This window comes from Lingula anatina, chromosome 4, assembly GCF_051362555.1.
Source record: "Lingula anatina isolate TDL-2025a chromosome 4, LinAna3.0, whole genome shotgun sequence".
Taxonomy (NCBI): domain Eukaryota; kingdom Metazoa; phylum Brachiopoda; class Lingulata; order Lingulida; family Lingulidae; genus Lingula; species Lingula anatina.
The window spans coordinates 17,901,528-17,926,951 of NC_141770.1; the positions used below are offsets into that span (position 1 = coordinate 17,901,528).

A 25,424-nucleotide genomic window follows, 5' to 3' on the forward strand; every position below is an offset into this window, starting at 1 on the left:
AAACTTGTCTGAACGCAGCTTTAATAAACTTTTTCTGACAACTATATGCATTGTTTGGTGCCACAAAGGAATAAGTCCAGTTACGTCTTTGTTGACTTTTCATTTCCCCGGATATTGGAATATTGTCATTAGATATTCTGACTGCCCTGTTGGACACAGTAGATAATGTCAGAGTATATGTGACAATTGAAAAGGTTAGCTTAACATTAATAAGTGGTCATTTCAATACATCACTTTAACACCTGATGGGTTTTGTAAATGACATTGGTGGATTATATAAAAAAAAAAAAAAAAAAAAAAAAACTACTGGTACACTGTTGCTAAGACAAAACAATTTTGAACTGTTGGATAAAATCAGTAATTTGAACAGCTATCAAATTTGACTTGGGTTTCATGATACATGTGAATTTATTCTTATCCCTACTCAACAAAAAAACAAATAAATAAATAAATAAATAAATAAAAATCATGGGATAAAAATTGCCTTTAAAGTTTGAGGGAGTTAAAAGGCATTTCTCCATTATTGATAAGAAACTGCATTGATTTTTTAATTAAGATCCCATGGCTACCAAACTGCCTCAGAAAACTTACCAGTTCTGAAAACTCAGGGTAGTACGTGATATATGCGTCCAAATAATCCCACTAGCACTTCTGGCATGACTACAATATCTCTTATTCATAAAGCTTTTAGATATTGCGTGCTCCCGATTTCTTAATGCAATTATATAATATCTAAATATGATAACTCATTCTACACAAAACCGATTAGTTCTGTTGCTTTTGTATTTGCTGGCAAGCCATTTGTATGGCTTTGAAAGAAGGCTCATGGAGTAAGCCAGAGGGAAAGCAGCTTGTTAATTTTTAGTAACAGAAAGATGAGGGATTGTGTCAAATTTGATCAAAGTTTGAAGAAAAAACTGTGTGAATTAGTGTAATTGTTGTTAATGATGAAAAATGCCAAGGAAATAAGGATACAGAAAAAAATGTGACTCAAGACCTGATTTCTTTTAATTTCAAATATAACTCTTTGCCATTAAAATATCTAACTAACTAAATAAATAAAAACTAAATAAACAAACAAGCAAAAGAACAAACCAACAAATAAATAAGTATGCCATGACTCACCCTTGGAAAATCTTATCAACGAATATCTTCATAAATTCCTTGACCTGGCGGCTGTGTTCATCTAACTGGCTGTCTGAACTGAAAGCAGACGCCCAAGACTGTCCAGACATTTGGGATTCTGATCGCTGTAACACTTCCCCACCATATTCTACCTCTGAGGAACTGACACTGCTCATCCTATGCAGCAACCCCTCCTCTTCATCATCATTAAAATCCATCAAATCCTCACCTTTGGGGTCATTTTCAGTGTCAGCTGGAGCAACCATGACCCCTTCGCGGTCAAATGTGAATTCCCGCACAGCCTCGCCTGGGCTAGGGGTTACGTCCACCCCGGGTGCCAGCAGCACTTCTTCTTCATCATCCGAACTAACCAATAAACTATTCCTCCGTTTACCTCTGCGGCGTCCTCTCTCATCGACAAAGGTATCCTTTAGAAAGATATCCTCTCCAGAGAAGCTCTCCTTCTTTTCCAATTTTGGCCGAGGTGGCCTAGGTGGGCGGACTTTTTTGTTGCCATCTTGCTTTGACCCTGCCGTCTGCCCTTCTTTCATTTTATTCAAATGTCTAATTTTGGTTCCTGGATCAAGGGCATTAGGGACGCCATTATTCAAATCGACCCCATCTTCTAAATAATTATTCAGTGAAGCATTATCTTGGTCTGTTTTATGAACATGTGCGGATACTACCTGACCATGAGACATCTGTCCATTGGGAATGGTTTCTGTTGGCTTTCCATTTTCTGTCATTCCTCCATTTAATGACTCTCCGTTAGGCGAAGAGGTTGGAGGACTTGAACCAGAAGAGGAAGTTGTGTGATTAGGAGACGTAGTCGCAGAGTCCCTTTTGCTCAGCTTAAGGGTGACATTATCCAGTTTTGATGAGATGTCGCTGAACAGACCATTTTTCATCGCACCAACAGAACTGAAGAGTGAAGAGGCGCCACCGGAGAAACTGGCTCGCAGATTTGACGGGTGAGGTGGTGGTGATGGTTTCTCATCTTTAATTGGGGGTTCTGTTTCTCCGCCCTGGGAGAATCTTCGCAAGAAATTCATCTTGAATGATTAGTGAAAATGTTTGTAAGTATTTCCCTGCAGCTTCAGAGAAAAGTTCAATGGTATGTTGAATTTTTTCTGTCCTTTGGTGAATTTTTTACTGACAGCAGTAAGTGATAACTGAATACAGAAGCAATGAGCCGTAAATGTTGTTTTTCTGTCCTCTTGTTTTAAAGGTCTCTCAGAAATGAAAGTTACACAAACTTGGGCAGATCAATAAGTCTGCATGTAATAGAAGCGTGCCTGTGAAACCCACTAAAAACTGTGGTCAAGAAATTCCAGTCAACAACCTACTCATGGAAGGCAGACGTAGTAAAGCAAAGTAAAATGTATTCCAAGATACCTTATCACGCTGTAAGCTCAGAAGTCAAAAACAATCCTTAATGTCCTCTTGCTGTTTTTGAGTATATATACTTTGCTACTGCCAACAAATCCATAAAAGTTTCGTCCCAGTGCAATTTTTCTCGTTGGCTGGAAGTCATCTGAAATGATATGGAAAATTTTCAATAATCTAGGAAAAATGAGACCACATAAGCCTGTATTCAGAGTCAGCAGTCTTAACCATGAAATAGCTCTCCTATGGAATGGTCCTTCCTACTATTGATTTTCCACATGTTTGTTAAGCTTATGCAGGGCCGGCCCTCTCTGCGAGTTGCACTCTGGGATACATGAGCAAATGGAATGATTTGATTGGATTACAGGTTAATTTTTTGAAGAAATTTTAAACAAACATGCAACCATGAAAACAATATTGATTAACTCCTGGGAAAGAGGACTGGGTATAAAATCAAATGTCTCAGAAAAATAATCAGACAAATCTTTTGATGTTTTAATATTCAGTCCACTGCCAATCAAAAGTAAAATAAGCTTAATACAGCTATAAAAGAGATAAGCTCCTGCTGATTTACCCAATAGTCATTTAATAAGTGACAAGTTGCCCTTCCATAAGTGATTCAGTGCTTCTATGGAGTATATATGCATGACTCCAAGCCACCAGTGCTAATCCAGCCTCGCCAGAAAAATTTAAAACTTACTGAAAAAAAAAAAAAAATCCAAGGCTACAAAGTTCATCACTCTGCAAGAAAAGAACTGGAAGGAAATAAAACATACAGCATATTTCTGTCAACAGTTTGTTTTTTTTAGAAACACCACTGGATAACAGTATAATATATTCTGTGTAACAAAATGTCTTGTAATGAAACTATGACAGTTCAAAGGTATAGACAAAAACATATGTACACTATCTACCTGATCACATTTGTAGTCATTTTAAAGGAGATAGCTGCAATATTTTTTGAGGCAATTTTAGTAAATTTTGGAAGTACCTGTACAATACAATTAAAGTCTATTATGTTTTTATGTTTTTAACAGGTGATGCAAAATTCAAGGTAGCGAAGTAAAAAAAAAAAAAAAAAAAAAAAAAAAAACTACACATACAAACATTTTTTTAATCACATTAACAAACATTTTTTTAATCAAAATATCCTTAAACACATTTCACACAAAATCTCTCTCTCTCTCTCTCTCTCTCTCTCTCTCTCTGTTTTTTGATCTCTCCACAAAAATCTAGTGAGTAATTAAGAAAATCATGAATTGATCTGTCTAGTTTCACTGTGGACACAAGACAAATCATCTCACTGAATTGAAAACATCATTTTTCCTCTCTCAGTGTTACGATATTGACTACGGAGGTTTACCCCCTGTGACATCTGCCAATAACTACATGATCAAATTATTCTAACACCTACGAGGCTGAACAACACAAAAACAATCAAGATGTGGCCCTACAGGGCTTCAAGTATTACCTTTTACATGTAAGAATTCCTTTACCAAGGCTATGTTTTTTTCCAGAAAGATGACTGGATTCTATATTGGTAACAGCTAGTCTCAAGTGAACAACAGCTATACGTACATGTACATATAACTTGAATGTGATCTGAATGTTAGAAGGCAAAACACACATACACAATAAATAAATAAATAAATAAATAAATAAATAAATAAAATAGAATAAAAACAACGAAAGTGATGTGATGAAGTGACATCGGTCCCTTCATAATCATAAAACATTCACCTGACAAATTTACAATACTTAAAAAAGTTTTATACTTGTGATACTGAATGAAACAGGAATTGAAACAAATGCCTTCTAGTACACATCAATTTATGTTCAAAATAACTAAATTGTAAAATTTCAAAAAATGACAAATTGGTCCAACTCACATGAGCACTGAAACATGTATACAGAATTGAAGTAACAGATTCTTTTCTAAAAGAGGTCGAGGCTATCGACTGAATCTAACCCCTCTGACGTCTGCTAGCAGCATCGGATCAATACTCTCAAACCTTCCTTTCATTTTTCCACTGACAAAATTATTGATTTCAATCCCTCTTAGAGATCAATCTCATCTTCTTTATCCACCTATAGGTCCTAAAAAGTAATCAGCTTTCACTTCACGTATATCAATAAGACTGGGTACTCTAGGCAGTCTCAGGGATCAATGATATTTCTTTTATCCATTTTAGGACCATTATAAGGCCCTACTGTCTGGATTTCCAGAAATATGCTCGCGGTATATATTCTGTGAGAGAAATCACAGATTCTCACTGATTAAAATTCATGAGTTTTTATCAAGAAGTGTTTTCTGAAAAATTAAAAAAATTCTTATGGTCAAATAAACTCTAACAACTAGACACAATGAAACAAATGTTAGTGCTTAAATAATAAAAAATATAAAACTCTAATACAAAAGTGAATTTAATGTCAAAAAGTAAAAAAGATGATGAATAAGCTAGAAACAACTGGTTATTAAATATATCAAGGAATCAAAATAACTTATTTTAAATCCTAGAATATATATATAGCAATTTGGGTTATGCCTGTTATAATAATAATGGTTTGAATTAATGGAAAGATGAAGCTGACATGAGGCATTATTGGAATAGAACTGAAACGTGATCAAAATGCTTTAGTAGAATACATGTACTTTGCACCAATAAATTACCCCCAATGCCCTCATTTACCACCCTGAGTTAACCAGATCTCTCCGAGGCCTGGGCACTTGAGTCTCTACTATCTGAAACTCAGGGTGTCAAACAGTGTGAATATCTCTACATTTCAAATGTAAAAAGATATCAGGATATATAATTTAAGGTAATCAGAGGTTCTATAGCATGTGGGAGGCAATGGGTGTTGAAATTACTCATTGTCAAGATAAGACAATTCATACTAAGGAGCACTGCCAAATCTGTCTGATATAAGGCCCTGGTAATTAATAATTAAGGTAAATATAAATGACTTTAAATTAAATCAATGGAAAAAGATGTAGATGACCAGGGATTAAAATGGCCGATGTGCAGTGGGGATTTCCTTTTAGATGAAGGAGGTCCCAGTGAGTCACTTACATGTTTTACTTTAATGGTGAATGAGTTTGCATGGTTGTTTGATGATGCAATCTAGCTGTGTACCAAGTCTAACTTAAAACCTTGTCTGAATGCAACCAGTAAAACTGCCAGAACCAATCAGTGAGTGCCAAATATTCTTCATTTGCCAATGTTTGCTCAGAGAAAATACAATAATCCCACTGAGACTGTAACAAGTGGAAGTTAAAGGGGATGATTTATTGGTGGGAAATGCACCATGAATTGTACTGGTGATTTATATATTTTTTTCATAAAAAGCTTGAAAATATCAAATTTCATCCCCATTCTCTCAGTGTATGACATTTTATATCATAAAATCAGTGTTGTAGTTTGGTAAATTTAACATTCACTACTAATGATAATAATAATATTAAATAATTATAAACTTAATTAGAATAAAATTATAGTTAAAATTTTAAAACTCTACCATCTCTATACATAAACAAGTTTATATTAAATTTACATTTCCATTTACTCCTGACTTTACTATAATTATATATTAAGTAACATCATTCTATAATTCAGCAGCACTACAGATTACAAGTGCCAGATTGAGTAAATTTGCAACATTCCATTCCAATTTATATCAGTATTGATATCCGCAACATGATAAAATCAGCAGTACCGAAGAAAAAAATTATATTTCTTTGCGCGTGGGATATTATTTAAAGTTATAAAGAAGAAACTGCCATTCTGAATAATGGAGTAAACAACAAAACAGACTGGGTGACATATAGGATTAAAACCAAGTTCAACCAAAAACTATTGTTCTAAATCCATACAGAAAAGCAAACACAATGTACAAGTTACAATAGAAAGAGTCTTATATCAAACCATGTTTAATGAAAAACACTACTCTAAATGCCATAAAGAATACACATGATTTTCGGAAACAGAGCCTTGTATGGAAACCAAATTCAACCAAAAACTAACATTCAATTTGACAAGCAGTGTAAACACATTTGAGAGACTATAGTGTCTGGGCTCAACCAAAGTTCAACCATTGACAATAAAATATGACAATTAGATATGAGCATAGGAACCGTAGCAACATCACACCATTTCCCTAGGGATATGACTTCATATTAAAAGCTATTAATATACAGAAAGCAATCACCATAATGGTTTTATGCCCCAAAGTAGCAGACAGTTAAGTACTATTAAAGCACAGAAAATACTCAAAAATAAAATAAAGAGAACAGATGGATAACAAGCACTGCGCGATCCTCAATATTAAGATGAGGTATTTTCCAGCAACATCCAACATGTCAATGCAAATTAAAAAAATTACTGGAAACCTGCAAGGGTTGATTGAGGCGGTCTTTTGGGTCTTCCGGAAGAGGGTCAGATTTTCAAGTTAACATTGACAGTATCTAATATTTTCTGTCGGAAGACAGTCAAAAATGGAGGATGGATCAACAAAGCTAATTTGGAAGACTGCCAAAAAATATCTCTGGATCCGCCCCTGACATGGAATCATTTTTTTAAATGTTATGTTGTTTTGTTTTTGACTGTAATAATTTATGACTGTAATAATAATAATAATAATAATAATAATAATAATGGTTTGAATTAATGGAAAGATGAAGCTGACACAGGGCATTATTGGAATAGTACTGAAATGTGATCAAAATGCTTTAGTAGAATACATGTACTTTGCACCAATAAATTACCCCCATGTTGATCTGCCATGTTGTTCTGCTTTAAGTGTTGTTCTTTAAATTAAAAAATGTTAAGCTTTCAAGCAATAAGAGAGATGGTGGAGGGGAAGGGACACCTTCTGAGTATGGGCCCATTTGTCTTCAAGTATTATTCTATTTTTTGTAAACTGAAAAACAATAGATATAAACATTGTGAAAACCATTATGTTGTAAACACTCCACTCCAACACTTTTTTTTCAAAAAAGACAAAAACATTTAGACTAGTCTCTGAGGCCATTTAACAGAGTCAGAGATACTGCAATTTTAGTCACATTCAATTATTTAAAGTCAGAGGAATAATGCAATCCAACGTCAACATATAATGAGTTGAGTGCACCAAATAAATATTACCCCTGTATATCCAGTTAATTGCCACTTTCTAACATTCTAATCATGATCCACTCTCCTGCTTTGAAACTGAGGCACAAATTTAAATCTAATTCTTCTTTACATCTTTCTAGTCTAAGACCCCATTCTCACAGATTTTAGAACGATCTATCCCCATGGGGAGTCTCACTAGATTACTGTCAGCTTAGCCAGCTTAAAGCTGTATGGGGGTAATTAACTTCTATGCACGGGCGGCAGACAGCAATTTAGCGTGAACCCCAAGGGAGTTAGGTCGATCTAGTTTGATTGATCTAAATCTCTGGAAATGCACCCTAAGTTCCATTTCCAGGAGATGACTGGCTTGTTCACACACAAAATCAATCAAGATTTCTAACAGAATTTTTCTTAAACTTGTCTACAAGTTGGCAAGAAGGATGTTTTCTCCATTGGCATTTCTCCCAAAAATTCATTTAGCCTTTTTCTTTGGCTCAAAGTTCTCTCTTAATGTGTTAAGGGATTTCAACTGCATTTGTTAAATGCGCACCATAATAAAATCTTAAAAAACCATGATGACCATCTGACTAAGTTATCTACATCCAGTAGGTTTTCCTGCTTAAGACAACCTCAGAGAATTCTCCAATTAAGGATCAAAATTTTTATAGCATCAAGCTAAGAGCAAAGATTAATTTTAACCTCATCCCCCCCCCCCCCCCCCCCCCCCCCCCCCCCCCCCGTCCCACCATTCTTGACCTACCCCAATCACGAGCAGCACTCTGAGCAGAATACCTGATAGACTGACAATGCAATGGAGCCCAACATGAATCTCTGAATGCAAGACTAACCTGGGGACAACTTTACCTTACTAGCACAGGAAAAACATTTATCAATGGCTGTGTCATGGGCTTGTGTGTGTGTGTGTGTGTGTGTGTGGGAGTTGGGGTTATTTCAAACCAAGGCAAAAACAGAGGTGCAAAGAACTACAGAATTAAGCCACTTTCTAGAAGAAGGGCTCATCTTAATCAGTACATGTAAAAACCCATCTCAGAAAATTAGTCAAAAAATCAGATCTCCTACCAAGATATCAATGAATTGCACTAAATTAGGTCAGCCCATCTCCAATACAGACCTGCCTTCAGCTTCTTAAAAAATTACAAATTGAATTCTTTTAAATCCACACAAGTAATTGTCACAGAAGACATCAGTGACTTCCAATAAAACTTCTGTTTCCAAAACAAACATTTTAGTTTTATTGTCCATAGCCTTCAAATCATGAAAATTTGTATCCAAAGTACATGCATTGACATCGAAGCTGAACCAGTGGTTGTACATGTATAAAATACAAGCACTGTGCATCTGAAACTCACTTTCCAAGTAGATCTGATACCTCTGTATTGCACTTCCTCTAAAAGTAATACTGTGAAACCAATATCCGAGGCATCAACATCTTTATTTCCCAAGAGGATATGAAGAAGGCTTTGAGAAAGCTCCTGAGCCCTGACTGGCAAAGAGCAAGAGGAAACACGTCACTAATTTACACATCAGGTTGATTCTATTGCAGCTATTTCTAAAACACCATGCAGCTTCAAATTGCTGATAAAATTTTTTTATCTTTGCCAGAAAAGTGTTTTCTTTATTATTATTATTATTATTATTATTATTATTATTATATTTTTAAAAAACTTGAATATGCACATAATCTACAGTATATATAAGTACTAGTAGTTTGCAGTTTCAAGTTGATGACAATGAAACTCCCCATGTTTGCCAGAAAATTTCTTTTCATAATAATTATGATTATCATTTTTGCCACCATTTTCATATCATAAATATAATTCATAATGATAAATTTTCAAACTGTTCAATTTCTACACAATAAACTGTGTAGAAATTGAACAGTTTGAAAATTTATTATTGAAAATCACTACCACACAGATCAACTTTCGTCAGAATCATAAGTATAATGGAAACTTATACCATGCCAAGAAAATGTATAAAGGATCAGAGGCCTATTAACAATAATAAAGTCATTTCTAATTTTAAAGAAATTGCCTCCGAATCAGTACTCCTTTTCTACAAAGTGAAATCTTCTATCAACTCACAACAGCTAACTTATCTGCAAACATTTAATTATAACAAGTGACCCAAAATATACACATTATCAGACACAAAATTTTATGTAATGAAACTTTCATTATCCTATAACCACCAACACAGATTAATTACTACAGCCACTCCTTGCAGCCAGTGTAGTACTATAGATTGTCCCAATTTTCAGTTCTGTAATAAAATGCTACCCTGAGTTTCTGAGGCAATGTATGTACTGGGATCTCATATCATCATAATCAGCACACATGATGACGTTTAACTTCAATAATTTGGATGCTTTCTATCAAATTGGTTAAAATAAACATTATTATTATTATTATTTCAATTATTGTTATTATTATAATAATTATTATTATTTAATAAAATTATTATTTTATTACAGTTATTATTATTATTATTGTCCATTTCTGTAAAGAACAGCATATATTGGGAAGGATTAGGCAGCTATCAATACCATGCATGGAAACACCCAGAGATTCAGAGATTATACATAAGACTAAAGAGGCATGCTGGCAGCAGTGTTTTCAGTAACCTCTAAAAAAATTAAGTGCCTGGGAATCACACCTGCATAATTTAAAACTTTACTACAAGCTACATGTGCATTACTGAAATATGGTGCTTGCAGTGAAAGATAATCATTAGTCACAGTAAATACTGCAAGGCTTTCATTTATCTACAAGCAGATATTACTTCACCTACCATTTCTGTAAGAGGCAAATCACGTTGATTTAGGAGTAAGTTGTACATATATCACTTGTGTTAAGCATAAACCAAGCATATATTTCAAACTGGGCTTTTTTATGATATTTTCTTTAGTTTTCAAATATTCATTTTCTCAATTTTTCCTTTGTGCAACATGTATATTACATCACATCTGAAACACTCCTATCATTTGCAGCACCATGACACAAGTATATCTGAACTTTTCTTCAATTCTCATGTAACTGAGGATCACTCATAGATTGATTTTACAGCCTAAGGCACAGTGGGAAGTCTCAGCTCACATTCTGCAATGGGAAATCAAATTGCAGCTTGCATGCAAGCCTTTCTTTATATTTTACATGTATTTTACTTGTATTCTAGACAGCTATGGTGAACTGCATCTCTTGTTCCACTTTCCTAACCACACACTCATTAGAAAAAAATTACAAAAAATATAGTAAATCTAATGAAGTTTTTGTACCAGCAAAACTGACCAGTCAGCAAGTTACAGTGAAATACCATGTCCTCAATAATTCATCTATCCATGGCTCTTGTGAGTAAAATCAATATACTACAATTAAAATTTTGCTTCTGTTTCAAATGCTGGTCTATATACTATCAGTGTTTGAAAATGTCCCAAAGTCATGCTATTTTTTTATGTTTACACACACACACACATACACAAACACAACTGACAATGACCTCAGCAATGGACAACTTTTATTTATCTTCCAAGTTTACCATCCAAGAATTCTTAGACTAGTAAAATCATAACATTCAGTAACACTGTCCTACCCATAATATACTGTTTAGTAAATGCCTGATTTGGTTCTACAATTATACACCATCTCCGAAACATACATGCAGTTTCTTTCATAAATGACTGCTCCAACTCACTCCCAGACCCTATGGGCACATTCCCATAGATTTTAGATCGACCTATGGGGAGTCTCACTAGATTACTGTCAGATAATCTGGCTTAAATGTCCGTCCCACCTACTACAAGCTGTAAGGGGGTAATTAACTTTCGTGCCCCCTCTGCTGACAGCTATTTAGCGTGAACCCCCAGGGAGTTAGGTCGATCTAGTTGGATCGATCTAATCTCTGGGAATGGGGTCTATGGCATTGATCTCACGGAGTATCAAGACATAATCACCTTTTAACGATTCTGTACATAAAATCTATAGCAAATATTACCACCATCTTACTGCTAATCTTTTTAAGTTGTCCTACATTTATCACCTTTGCAACTGACTTGGATTTCTTTCCCGACTCTGTTCCAACTTGAGTGATCACACTTCTGCAACTGATCTCAGAAAAAGAGATTCCGATTTCCAGCACACCCCTTATCAACACTGTACATTATAAATGTATGTGCTAATTCATGTCTTTCTTCTACAATAATCACCTTAATGCCAGCTTACTAATTAATTTTAAAACTACTTATCTGACTCTGGCCCGCAAGGGTGCAAATGAATGATCTCAGATGAGCAACTGTCTCCTAAAGAAGGCACATTCTGTTTCCAATTTACCCTTTATCGACTTTTAACCTCCTAAAACATGCAACTAACCCATGTGCTATTTCGTGACATTCTTCTAGGTTTAACGTCTGTGCAGCTCATTTGTTAAGTTCTTCCACGTCTCGACCCACACCAGTGTTAAACAACTCTCACTAGTGCAACTGATCTCAGCAAGTGTCACAGAAAAAAAAAAGCTCAATTTCCCAGCTCGCCCTTAATCAATCTCTTAGGACTCTCATAAGTTAAGTCCAAGACATGCAACTAACCTAGTGCTGAATTTAATTCTTGAAGTTCTTCCACACCGACTGCCTTCGCAACTCGTTTCAACTTCTTATCGGACAAGGTTCCAACCCACACAAATCCCCTTCAGCACATTGATCTCCGGAAGAGTTGCAGAACTTCACAATTCTGTTTTCAGTTCACTCTTTAATGACTTTGTAAGTAAAATCTATAATGTACCACTGTCTAACTCGTTAACGGCTGATGTTGTTCTACATCCACCACCGACTATACTATACTGGAGGGCTCGGATCAATCTCGGATCAATACAAACTGAATATCACATATCCACATGCCTGGCTGTTTATACAGAAGCCAGAGGAATGTGCATATGGATAATCAATATGTGAATTTATTATTCGTCTTTTAAATTGCAATCTGCATTGAAGAACGGTGGTCTGTTTTGGTCAGGTCAAGCAAAACAATTACCAAATTGGAGGACCATTAAGTGACCAGAATATTTGATCAGGGATTGAGCAGTTTGAGCTATTGCCATGCTGGTCTTACTAGGCCAGAGGGCAATTAAGGTCAGAAACTTCAAGATTTAGTCTTTGAAATCTTCAAGGGGTGTGGCCATATTAATGTGGATTTAAAAAGACTGAGAAAATCTCATGACTTCAATCATTTAAAGCCTTGCATAACATGCAAATGATCTTGATAATATTGCTAATACATGCTTAGATATTTTTAAGCTAAAAAAATAACTTTAACAAACTGCAACTTAAAAAAAATTTGTTAAATTTTTTTATCCTTTTATCTATTTATTGTTATTATTATTATTATTATTATCCTTTTTGGGGGGGAGGGGGTGAATTGCTAATGCTAGCATTATAGCAAGAGTAAACCTTGTTGTAAATTAATAATTCATATATTTTTGACTCATGCCATCGTAATGGGAGCCCTGACTATGAGTAAAGACAGAAGAGAAGTTTATGTCTATGATTGCTGTGCATCTATCTAATGTGCCATTAACTTCCTTTCTCTCTCTCTCTTCTCCCTCCTTCCTTCCTTCTACCTTTGTGTGTGTGTGTGGGGGGGGGGGGTGCATGTCTACGCGATAGTGTAGTCAAATAAACACCCCAAGCTTGTCTAAGAAATACCAAATTGAATTAATAAGAAAAAATCTATTGTAACCACACAGCAAGATTATTGTTAATTACACACAACCATGTTCAAATAATTCAGAGTTTACAATACCTGTTGTTTCCCAATGTGACAGAATAATAGATTTTATGAAGTTCTGTTTTCAGGACAAAAGATAAAAGGATAATAGAGAAAAAGAAAGCAATGAAACTGAGTATCAAGCAGGAAATTTCTTCCTACATCTGTAGCCATTCTTTAAATTGCATGTGGTATTTCTTCATAAATTTCAAGCACTTCACTCATTCCGAAATTTTATTTTTTAGTATTCAGCACAATTTGGTTTAATGCCTTATTTTCTTTCAGGCCTCATAAAACTATAAAAGTCAATTGAGACCTAACTGACTGAAACGTTCAGAGAAACTAATAGTGGGGTGAACATTTAAAAAAGCTACCACTTATAATTACCATGTTCACATAAATAAGCCTTAGTGACAAAAAAGGTTAGGTTAAAGGTACCCTCCAAAATGAATTTTCCTTGTGGCAAGAAAGCAGTTTTCTCCTACTCACAAATCATTGTTCTGCCAGTCCATGCACAAGGATTTGATATTTTATCCATTTTCAATTCAATGGTTTATTTCTACATGACAACCAACACGTTGTTTTCATTATCTAAAAAGGTTGACCTTGCAATACACTCTTTTTATTGATACAAATTTTTACCTTCCAAAACCCAAGATCCTCTTTTTACCAATATCAATCTAAATAAAATGACCTTTCAACACATGACTAATAGCACTGTAAAATTTTTTTTGAAATGGAAAGTCTCGACAGTTGTGATTGAGACACCAGACAGAAAAAAATTGTAAATGATAGCGCTGAATAACATAACTTCTTTGTAACCAAAAATAGACATAGTTATAGGTTCTCTGGCAACAGTGATATAAATAATAAATCAACTCCTCAAACTGTAGTTTACTGGTAGAAAATGAAACCTTGAGCATTAACCAAACTTTTAGACGCAAATTGAAAGGATTCCCTAGTAACATTATTTTACCAAACCTTCAAAATCCTGGCACTATAAATGATGAGGCGCCATGAACAACATTATTTCATCTCGACAAGAGTGAAATGAGATATTTGATCCCCCGAGTATCATCAGAAAATGTCATCAATCAGTTTCTCATTCTCAAAAAAGCTTTATACTGTAGATAATGCCAGAATGTGTGAAAGCACCCCAAGTGTCACAGTCAACCTTGCACCATTAAACAGTTCCTATTATTCTTATTATAACATCTATTAGTATAGGTAGAAAATTCTGTGTAAAGAAGAACTCAACTGGTACTATGACAGACATGGGGAAACTGTCGGTGTGACCAGTTATGACTGCCTTAAAAATCAGAGGACTGGCAAGATTTTTGATAATGCAGATCCTTTTGACCAGCAAGGTTTATGTGGAAATACAATACATAAAAATGAACCATAGGTATCCTTGACTAACAGACCTGCACAGAATTAAGAAGACCTGCAAATTTCTTGAAGAGCAGGTCCTCCAGACCTTCAGTACCTCCAAAGTTTTCCCCATGTCTGCTATGAAATTCAGAGTGATATAAGCCAGGTAGAAAAGAGTGAACATCGATACTGAAACTTAGGGTGAAGGAAATTATGTGCTGGACTAAAGATAATCCATAACCAGTACTCTGAATTTCAGGGTGATGAATAAAAGAGAGTCACATTCATTGCCCTTCTGATACTCAGAAAGGACAGATTTGATGCCTTGTATACATCTCAAATTTTGAAGAAAAAATTTAAAAAGAACTTATGACATTTAATCATGTCCTCAGAATGAAAACTTGTAGTACATATTTCTATATAGATTAAGCACCTTTAGTCAGTTATAAAATACATTTTTAAGCCAAAGTCAACGATTGTAAAAATGTACTGTACTTGTATCAAAATAAATAATATAAATAAGAAATATATTGAGGTAAAGATGGCAACAGTAAAATATGCTGGCTTTTTCTTCAAGTTACTGACAAAAAACCTCACTGGTAGAAAATGAAATATTAAATAATTCATACCATTTTCAAAAAAAAAAAAAAAAAAGAAAAAAAAAAAAGAAATTGCTGATTATGATAAACCCAAAATCACAAAGACATGGCAAATTTTATTTCAAACTAGTAACTAAAGATATATGATTTGTTTAGTAAATTCTAAGTGGCAATTTGTCTTAGGAAGGACAGCACTGGAAGTTTTCATTTACTGAGTACCAATCACTTGACAATCCAGAAAAGGAAGCAGGAACATATTTATCTTTTCAACAAAAGTCTGTAACTGATATCCAAGTCACTGCTATACAATGATGTAAACCAGGATATTGCAAAACCAAAATAAATCAGATCTTGAACAAAAGATATCTATATGACATTACATACTGGTGAAATAAGGAGAAGGAGGCTATAACACAATCATCTTATTGTTAGGAAGACCTGCAGCTAGCGAGAATGTTCAGAGGAGGGGGGGGGGGGGGGGGTCTGAAAGAGTGGATCTTTTTAGCCCAAAATTTTTGTTGATCCAAGTTGAGAAACAGCAAACTAACTAGATCAAATTTTGGTTGAGAGTTAACCTTTCAAGTCAAAAAGGTAGTTTTTAATCCCCAAAGTCCTGCCTTTTTTTTATGACATAGCATGTCTCTAGAAATTACATGAGAATGCATAGAAACCATTCCATCTTATGTATTTTTAGCTTCTGTGAAGAGTTATCTGCAAGAGCAAATATCATGGTCATGCAAAAACAGTATTAGTGCCCAGTATATAATAACTAGCTTGACTCTCTCGTTACAGACGATCATGTAATGGGAATTATTAGCTGCTATCTTTCCTACCACCTGCATTCATTTCCATTATTACTGACAGGGAATATAAAAACTTTACATGGCACAATCATATCTGCATGTATAAAATAAATAAATAAATAAATAAATAAATAAATAAATAAATAAATAAATAAATAATGGATGTATATAAAGTCATTCATTTTTTTGTAGAAAATTGCTTGAGAAATCATGCAAGGTTTGGCAAAAATTGGGAAGCTTTGAGGCTGATATAACATTAATCCGAAACACATCCTAAAGACCAGAGAATTTCATCAGCTGTGTTATGTTATAAGAAAAAAGTAATTTTTCTTCAATCAACAGCTAATATATTACCTTTAATATTCCCTGATGAAGATGATCTGAGAGACATTGAAATATTGGAGGTAATATTAGCTGTTAAAGGGACAACAACTCTTCGTATGAAATCTATATTTCATAATAAAAACATTGTAAAAAAAACAAGGAAATATAATATATTCTATTTCATCACCAAAAATGGCATTTAAAGCAATTATTCTAAAATCTGTGCTTGTCATCCAACCATGTGACCTCCATAGATGGCTATAGTCTGTAATAATCTCTTAAGAGATTATTACAAAAAAGCAAACTTTCTAGAAAAAAAACAGGGACTAAATTTGAATGTAGAAATGGATTCATTAACCACTGGTAAGAATGGGAAAATTGTTTACCCCAGGAAAATTCATTTTTAGGCCAAAATGAACAATTGTTATCCCTTTAATATCAGGTTTTGATTGAAAAAAAAATTCTTAGATACTAAAGGCACGTGAAGTCATAAGAATAATGCTTAAATGTGTGTCAAGACATTTCGTAAGAGAAATTCAATTCTGAACTGATCTGCGATTGTAATAGAGCTACGCATCAAAAAGTGAAGCTCTTGTGTCTTCTGTGATTTGATTTGTGCTCTGAAAAATGATCTGCATCCGTCTCCTATACTGTTCATTATATAACAATCTACTCGTCATAGATTCTCAATAGTATTCATTACCTCTAGACTTATCTGGGGAACGGAAAAAAAGAAAGAAAGAAAGAAAGATTCTGCAATAAATAAATAATCTTTGCATTAGTTAAAATGATACTTGACTTGATCTTTGGTCCCGACTTGATGCATCAATTGTTATTTACCTGTGTTCTGGAAGCACTGGTCTGGAAATTCTTGAATTTCTATTCAAGTGGTATTTATTCATCTTCTTCTGTCTATTCACGGTGTTAGAGGCTCTCTGTAGACTTATACTGGCATAGAAATCAATAAGAAATGTCAGCTTCAATTTTATCACTCTTCATCCAATAGATATCGACTTTTTGACACATGTTCTGCAGTTTAAAAAAATCTGGGTAAATAAAAGCTTTGGTTATAATCACGTGTGCATTTTTTTTATTGACTATAATAAAAATTATTACGTTTTTCACTGGAACAAATACTTTACCACAGTCATGAAATGTAATGTTACGGTACTAGATGAAGTTTGCATATTGTCAGTTAATGGCTCTATTATCTATTTATTTAGCTATAATAATAACAAGGCAGCAAAGCTGTCAAATGTACAGACAAAAAGCAGGAAATAACAAAATAGGCTACTGTCAATTCTGATGTAAAAGTACATTATGTTAAACTGCAAATTTAACATCAAATTTCAATTATGCTCAACAGGTAACACCAATGTAAGTAAAATGTGTAACAAGCATAAGGCTTCAGGCCCATGGAAGTTCAAGTTCACACTTTGAAAATGTATAACTTCCAGAAAAAGAAGTTAATTAGACTGCTTTTCCTATTGCCTAAGAATTGAATCTGAGGAAATGTGAAAAAACAGCATAACTTCTAATATAATGCGTTTTAGCAGGATTGACCACTCCTGTGAGTTTAATGACAATGGGCCTTTCTGTTTTTCTTATATTGTGTTTACAGTGTTGCATGTATGCTGAAAAGTGAAAAAAAAAACATAACTACTAAAATAGTGGCCCGATCATGCCGATTTTCGAACTTGACCTGCATTTTAGTAAGATCGATTACTCCTGTGAGTTTCATGACAACAGGCCTATCTGTTTTCCTTGAATTGTGTTTACAGTGTTGCATATATGCTGAAAAGTGGAAAAACAGCATAACTTCTACAATAATGGCCCGATCATGCTGATTTTCGAACTTGACCTGCGATTTATGAATATTCATCAGCTCTGTAAATATAAAGCCAAAAAGTAAAACTGCCTTCCACTTATCGTGTTTGCAAGGATAGTGCACGGCGCTGGCGACGACGTCGACGACAGACGCAGGTGATGGCAATACGTACAGACACATCTGTGTCTGTACATAATAATAATAATAATAATAATAATAATAATAATAATAATGTCAAGGTCTAATGTTAACATTTTAATGGGCCACTGGCAGAAACTTTATAGTCCAAATATTACTGGGTCGTATCACATTTCAGAAGTGAAAGAAATCAAACCCACTTAAGCTGGATATAAAATAAAGTTACCCAAGCACCCTGAGTGTCAGAGTAATCTCATTTACTTACCTCTTCCCATCATTCAGTGCACATATCATGGGTACTATACACTGAGATCTTCTATGAGGGTTTACAGTGGACTCGGAAAATCAGGGTATCCCCAAGAGACTTCCGTTATTTCCTTCAGCAGCTGTTGTCTTACTCAATCACAGGATTGGTGTGATAAGGCATCTGAAGAAAATTTACTCTTCTGAAATATAATCAATGAAATATGGCAAATTAACTTGGGGGTAATTGCATCCTTAAACTCTGCTAGATATATTGAGCAGTTTAAAATTACATGATAAAACAGTCATTTTCTTTTATCCAATATTGTTTTATGACTTTTTTTTAATTCAAGTATTTTCTGTATGTATTAAAGATACTCTATAGCCACGGTCACAACTGGACGCACAGATTTTTAGGATCGCATGTCCCCTGCACAAATTGCGTGCAGTAGAATCCGAGGAAGTCGCAGAGGTAGACGAAAGTCTGCCTTGCGAGTTGCAAGGGCCAAATGAGATGTCCTTTCAAGCAGGGACGCTAACTGCAAGGTGCAATGGCCGCAGAAATTGTACTCATGCTGAGAAGTAACTGTTTTAGGCCACCCTTATTCTCATATTTCTTTGTGTACTTGTACAGGACAAATTAAAAAAAATTATACAACAGCAATGGATCCTAGCAGCTAGGACCCAAAATATTTTCTTTCCTAGCTAGAAGCCTTTATATTATTACAAGTGTGGGGAGGGGTAGTGACAAACATTTAACGTTATATAATACTTTATATTTTTCATGTGTGCTTTAATTATTGTAAATATGAGGCTCTAAAATGTCAATGCAAGATAAGGGATACTCAATCTAAGTACAGTCAATGTGATTTACCTGTATAATCTGGGTACAGGAAATATGAATTTCATGTCATAAACAGACATGTACACCCACTCACATTCTCACACAGCTCACTGCAATCCTGTTTTTTTTCTTATGGTGAGAAGATCATTGATTATTTTTGCGATAGTAACACCTAACGCTAATTACTTCCACACAGCGTAGTGAATGTGTCATGACCTCAACATGCAACTCGTATGCAGAATATTGCACCCGGCACCAGACAGTGACCAAGCTTTAATTTACCGTTTTAAATAGTGGCAGCTAGTTATACAAGTAATGCAAAGAGCCTCTCGAAACAAACAGTTACATGATGCGAAAATGTTCACTGAGTGTCAAGCAAAAGCTGGACAAGAGACACCGCAATACACATAAATTCACCAATGTAAGGAAAACACTGTGACTACTACTAATAAGTAAGGGACCCTGTCGCTGTCAGCGACATCCCGTTGGTGACCGAATTTGCACGAACTGTAAACAACACAGTAATCGATACAAAGACAAACCTGGATGCGAGTTCTCCTATACTAACCAATATCTCTACATATCCCTGCTGCCTTCAGCTGTATGATAACTGTTACAAGGATATCACTCTAACTGAAGTCCGTCCCAGATGTCAATAAACCTTTGCTGTGAACTCAGTAAGGTTGCTGTTGCTACAGTTGTTCCTGGGATGTAATTTCAAGTAGATGGCGCAACTAATGCAATTTGACTGCAAACCGGGTGTAAATTAAATTATCGAACAAATTGACAATAATAACAGAAGTAATCAGAAATGTATCAATTTAAAATTTAATGTATTTTTATTACACATTTAATTAATGTAGAAATTTAGGATATTGGCGTTACAAAGTTTTTCAGTAAAGTTTTCTGCGGATGTAAAAACGCGACTTCCGGTTGCAAGCATTGAGAATTTTCAGATCTAACATTACATTGTAGATCCTGCTTTATATGATGGCAGAGGAGGAGGAAGAAGAAAATTTGAGTTCAGACAGTGACGACGAAGATTATGTTCCATCTGGTAATGATTTCTGACGTTTATTTTAGTACAGAAGTAGGTGAATCTTTTTCAAGAGCATAATTGGAATGCTTCTGTTCGTCTGTTGACTTTTCTTATATTGTCAAAAGCAGATGAAATGGTATTTGCCTTTTAGGTGTATACTTTTTTGTTGTAAATTTGGATATAAGGGGATAAAATTCAGTCCCGTTTTCGAATTACCCCCTCTTCCTATGTAACCTTTATTTACTTGTAACGAGCATTTTAATTGCTAACGTTTTTTTTTTTTTTTTTTTTTTTTTTTTTTTTTTTTTTTTGGGGGGGGGGGGGGATGTGTGGTAACATATTCAAGGAAAAAAATGAGAAAAATTCTATATTTGCTAAAAATTAATAAGGAGTGAAATAAATAGATACAAGCATACAAATGTTAACTGCTATTGATATTACTATTAGGAAAGAGATGACATAGACATAGAGAGGAAATTAACGTGCAAGTCCTGTGCAAGTTATGTGACATTTGACAGTTGTCTGATTTTGTATTTTTGACATTAAAAAAATATTTTTAAGGTGGGGACGAAGGCAGTGAAGAAGAAGTTTCAGGTGAAGAAGAAGATTTATCACTCTTGAAAGAAGATGATATTGAAAATGGCATAAATAAAAATACAAAGAAAAGAAAAGGAAAGACAAAGGGTAGAAATGACAAGGAAAGCTTTTTTGGGAGGTAAAGTTGTATATATTGTGCACCAGTCATTCTTTTTGTTAAGATAATATTGTTAATGATAATAATGATTTTTAATATGATAGAAATAGTAACCATGATAATGATGCTAATAATAATATTGTCAAAGGTGCTCTACCAAGAGTTTAAATACCTGTTACAATGGGTTTTATATTTAGAAGACAGGATCTATACTATAGTAAAGTAAAGATTTCTTTTAAAAACAACAGCCTAGTGCCTTTAAGTCATTCTGTCCTGGGCCATTCATTTATTAACTACTTTTAGCGACTCAAATATCATACTGTTGACTTTTCATCTATGTCTTCTTTTATTTTAGGCGTTTAATCATTTATAACATCTGAATTGGGAAAGATAAATAGTTTTGCCAAATAAGTCAACAAAGAAAGAATGATTTTCAAAGTTTGGGACATTTTAAGATGTAAGGTAAACATTTAAAAAGTAATCCCCACTGTAAATTGATTGTTAAGACTATTTTGTTTATTAAACAGGAAAAGAAAAGGAGGAATAAAACTTGAAGATGAAGACAAGGATGGCAAAGAGGATGATGAGCAACAAGAGTCTAACATTGCAGAAGAAATGAAAAAAGAACAAGAAGATGTCAAAGAACTGAAAGAAAAGCAAAAAGCAGATGATCTATGGGCTAGTTTTTTAAGTGACGTTGGGCAAAAACCCAAGCCAAAACCAGCTTCTGTCCCTTCAGGCCTGGGATCTCTTTCCTCAGTGACAAGTATAAAGGTGTGTTAGCATGAAAATAGGGGGAGTTAGTTCAAAGTTCTTATATCTCAGATACCTACAAGATTTCCATGTATTCTTTGTGAGTGGTGGACGTTAATTTGTATGTTTTTTAAGGAAATTTATTGAAATCATGATCAGAATCCCTTTCAAGTGTTGTTTCCAGTAGTTAACCTCCAAAAGCTTAAACATAAAACTAGATTACAAAATTTTGAAGAATTTTGACAACTTGAGTAATGAAAACAAAAAATTCCCCTTATTGCTATTCCTTTGTTTAACATATTTTTTTTCTTTTTTTACTTTCATTTTTATGTGTAGCCTAAATCAGTTGAGTCTGCAGCAGAGTTGAAAGCCTCACCTCCTGAAAACACTGCATCCAAAGAGAGTGGCCCTCAGAAAATCACAGTGACCAAAGTGTTTGACTTTGCTGGAGAGGAAGTCAAGTGAGTCACCAATCAGTAAATATAGGCTGTTTTAATAGCCTTATTATTTACTTTTTCAGTATGTGATTTAACATGCAGTTGTCAAGATCCTAATATTTGTCACACTGGGCTGATAGTGTCATGTTTTGACCATTTGTACATCCTTAGCGATTTTTATGCCGTTTTTTATTGGGATTACTAAAAACTCCACATGGACACTTTGAAATGTGAAAATTTGTTTTAGTCCTTTTAATGTTTTTAGTTGGGCAGTGTACATATTTATTTTTAGCTTTTGGCAAGGAAAAAATCATTCCAAAATATTTGACCAAGTTATTATTATACAGTGGCAAGTTATGCAGTGAGTCTGCTGTGTATGATAAGGAATATCAAAACTCTCCTTTTGTTTCTTCATTTCAGGGTCACAAAAGAAATTGAGGTCGATTCTAAAGAAGGTAAAAAAGAGTTAGAAAGAATGGAAAAGGAAAAGAGCACTGATGTCTCAAAACCAGGGTAAGTGACAATATCTTAAAATTGCATTTTTATGACAACTTCAGTGAATAGATTGCGCATTTAGTGCATAATTCTTGTTAGTAAAATTTCAATAAAATTTGTGTGCAATAGTTTCAGATATATTTACGTGTAATGTCTTTTATTTAATTTGATTGTATTCAGAATGAAGAGACCCATGGGTTTGGGAAGTGTTCTTGGGAAGATTGGGAAGAAACCAAAACTAAGTACTTTGGTAAGAACAGGTCTTTAAATCTTGAGAAGAAATAGAAGTCGAGGTCTATGGGAAGTGCCAGAGTCTTCAAAATCTTCTGGAAAAAAGTCAGAAACGGGTGTTTATAGCAGAGACTTGTCAGGATAAACCTGAATTTCCAGAGCTTTATGGTTTAAAAACTTTAAAACATTATGTCATCTTGAGTTCTCTTCAAGTCATTATCTTTCATATTGTAATTTGTATGCAAGTTCATCCGTCTGGTATTGTTTTATATCCTTTACTTAAGAAATGCAGTACAAGAGTGTATTTTCAAAAAGTGTACTGCATTTTCAAAAGGAGTGTATTTTCAAAAGGAGTGAATAGATACATTTTACTAACACTTTCTTTTTATGATGATTATTTTAGACCAAGTCAGCATTGGATTGGAATAAATTTAAGACAGAAGAAGGGATAGAAGAGGAGCTGCAGATCCACAATAGAGGGAAATCTGGGTATGTTTCTTCATGAATATTTTGCATACTGAGATGAGCAGAGTGTGAGAAAAAGGAAGGGGTTATTTAGCCCATATTTCCCCTAATTCTGAACTTAACTAATAAAAACCAAACACTGTCTAAATTTTCAAGGCTGTTAAAATATTAAGATTTAAATAAAAACTTAAATAATTCCGGCAGCATTTTCATGTTTGAGTAGCATGAGTATTTGGTAGGATGAAACTGTTAAAAAAAGTCATCATAGTAATAATAATTATAGAACATTCTAAGAAATTACCAAAATGATGCAGCGTGTAATTGCAGTGTTTTATAAATAATTTTAAATTGTGGAATGGATTTGGTTTGTATGAAAATCAATGCATTTTTACCTAAGAGAAAAAGTTCGATGATAAGGAGTATTATGGAACATTTACAGAATAGTTATGGTTTTTGTTTACATGCTAAAATTATTATCATTTTAACACCTTTCAGGTACTTAGAACGGCAAGCATTCCTACAAAGGACAGATCTGAGACAGTTTGAACTGGAAAAAGACATGAGATTAAAGAATAGCAAAAGATTTGCCCCTCCAGATAAATGAGCAATAACATAGTCACAACAATTACATTAACCTGCTCATGTTACTGCTTTTCAAGTGGAAAATGAAAGAGATGCTACACAGTAGGATCACCTAAGAATCAATGAATTGCATACTTGTAAAAGATGAGAGACACCCCTTTACCACCGCCAAAAAGTGATTTCATATTGTCATTATAGACCTTTTTCTTTACCAGTTTGGTCAAAGGTTTTGCACCTTTTTTGTCCAGAGCAGAAATCATGGTCCATGAAAGATAATTGATATGACTGTGTGAGACAATTTTAAGGTTGATTTGAGGAACTTATTTCCCAAATTTTTGCCCCCCGAATTTTTTGAAGAAGATTTCTCAGATACAGGTAATTTTTTTCCAATTTTTTCCTGAATTTATTATAGAAGACTTTTCAGATGCAGAAAATTTTTTCCAGATTTTTTTTTGTAAAAGTGTTTATCAAGTGCAACTTTTTTCATTGATACGTCCTTTTTTTAGGTGCATTTATATTGAAGTATGAATGACTTTGAATACTGTCTGATTGTTGTTCGGCTCCTGGAGCATAGTTGTATTGCATCTCTGTGGTTATAAAGATATACAAATGTGTAACTTGGTATTTCATTTTATCATTTGGTTACATCACATTTTTTATTCCCTTCAAAATTCAGAATTAAATTGTAGACACTTTTTATTGTGCTACAAAACAAAACCTGTTGTTGCAGGTTTCATTAATAACAACAGAAATTGTCCAAATGCACTTGGCATTCCATAAAGAAACTGGTGAAACAATTAAGCTCTGCTGTAAAGAAAACTTGTTATAAAGAAAAAAGTGATGCTTCTTAAATGTGATCAGCAAAGCTATACATGGTTATTGTTATTATTATTTTTATCATTAAACTCAATTGACCTTTTGTGTTATGCTTATTTTGTAACTTGGTGAATACATAAAACGAATGAAAATATCTTGATCTTTATTATTTTTCCCTGTGTTTGAATTATGCTTTCCGTTTAAGCAATATGAATCGACAGCTCTTTCAAATAAATGTAACAAAATTAAAAACGCATCAAATATTAACATGAGTATTCGGGCTCTACCATTCTTGTTGCATTATATTTACGGCACTGCTGCAGTGCTGATACAATATTATAGTAAATTCCCCCCCCCCCCCCCCCC

General features: G+C 34.1%; 2 protein-coding genes across 2 annotated transcripts in view; one reads left to right on the forward strand and one right to left on the reverse strand.

The window, feature by feature from the left end:
- Positions 1 to 20,277, reverse strand: part of LOC106169538 (uncharacterized) — a 31,627-nt gene extending 11,350 nt beyond the window's left edge. Inside the window, exons 1-4 of the mRNA XM_087010899.1 lie at positions 20,089 to 20,277; positions 18,725 to 18,905; positions 17,334 to 17,441; positions 1,126 to 2,659 (exon numbers count right to left, since the gene is read on the reverse strand). Coding sequence (XP_086867025.1) covers positions 1,126 to 2,177 — 1,052 coding nt within the window. The 5' untranslated portion in view covers positions 2,178 to 2,659; positions 17,334 to 17,441; positions 18,725 to 18,905; positions 20,089 to 20,277. The remainder of the gene's footprint in view (positions 1 to 1,125; positions 2,660 to 17,333; positions 17,442 to 18,724; positions 18,906 to 20,088) is intronic.
- A 166-nt stretch (positions 20,278 to 20,443) lies between these two features.
- LOC106161549 (heterochromatin-stabilizing protein CFDP1) lies at positions 20,444 to 25,212 on the forward strand. The gene is made up of 8 exons (XM_013538544.2): positions 20,444 to 20,603; positions 21,147 to 21,300; positions 21,807 to 22,053; positions 22,369 to 22,493; positions 22,890 to 22,982; positions 23,145 to 23,214; positions 23,599 to 23,684; positions 24,156 to 25,212. Exons 1-8 carry the CDS (start codon positions 20,534 to 20,536, stop codon positions 24,262 to 24,264), a joined length of 954 nt encoding a protein of 317 aa, XP_013393998.2. The 5' UTR covers positions 20,444 to 20,533; the 3' UTR covers positions 24,265 to 25,212.
- The last annotated feature ends 212 nt before the right edge of the window (positions 25,213 to 25,424 follow it).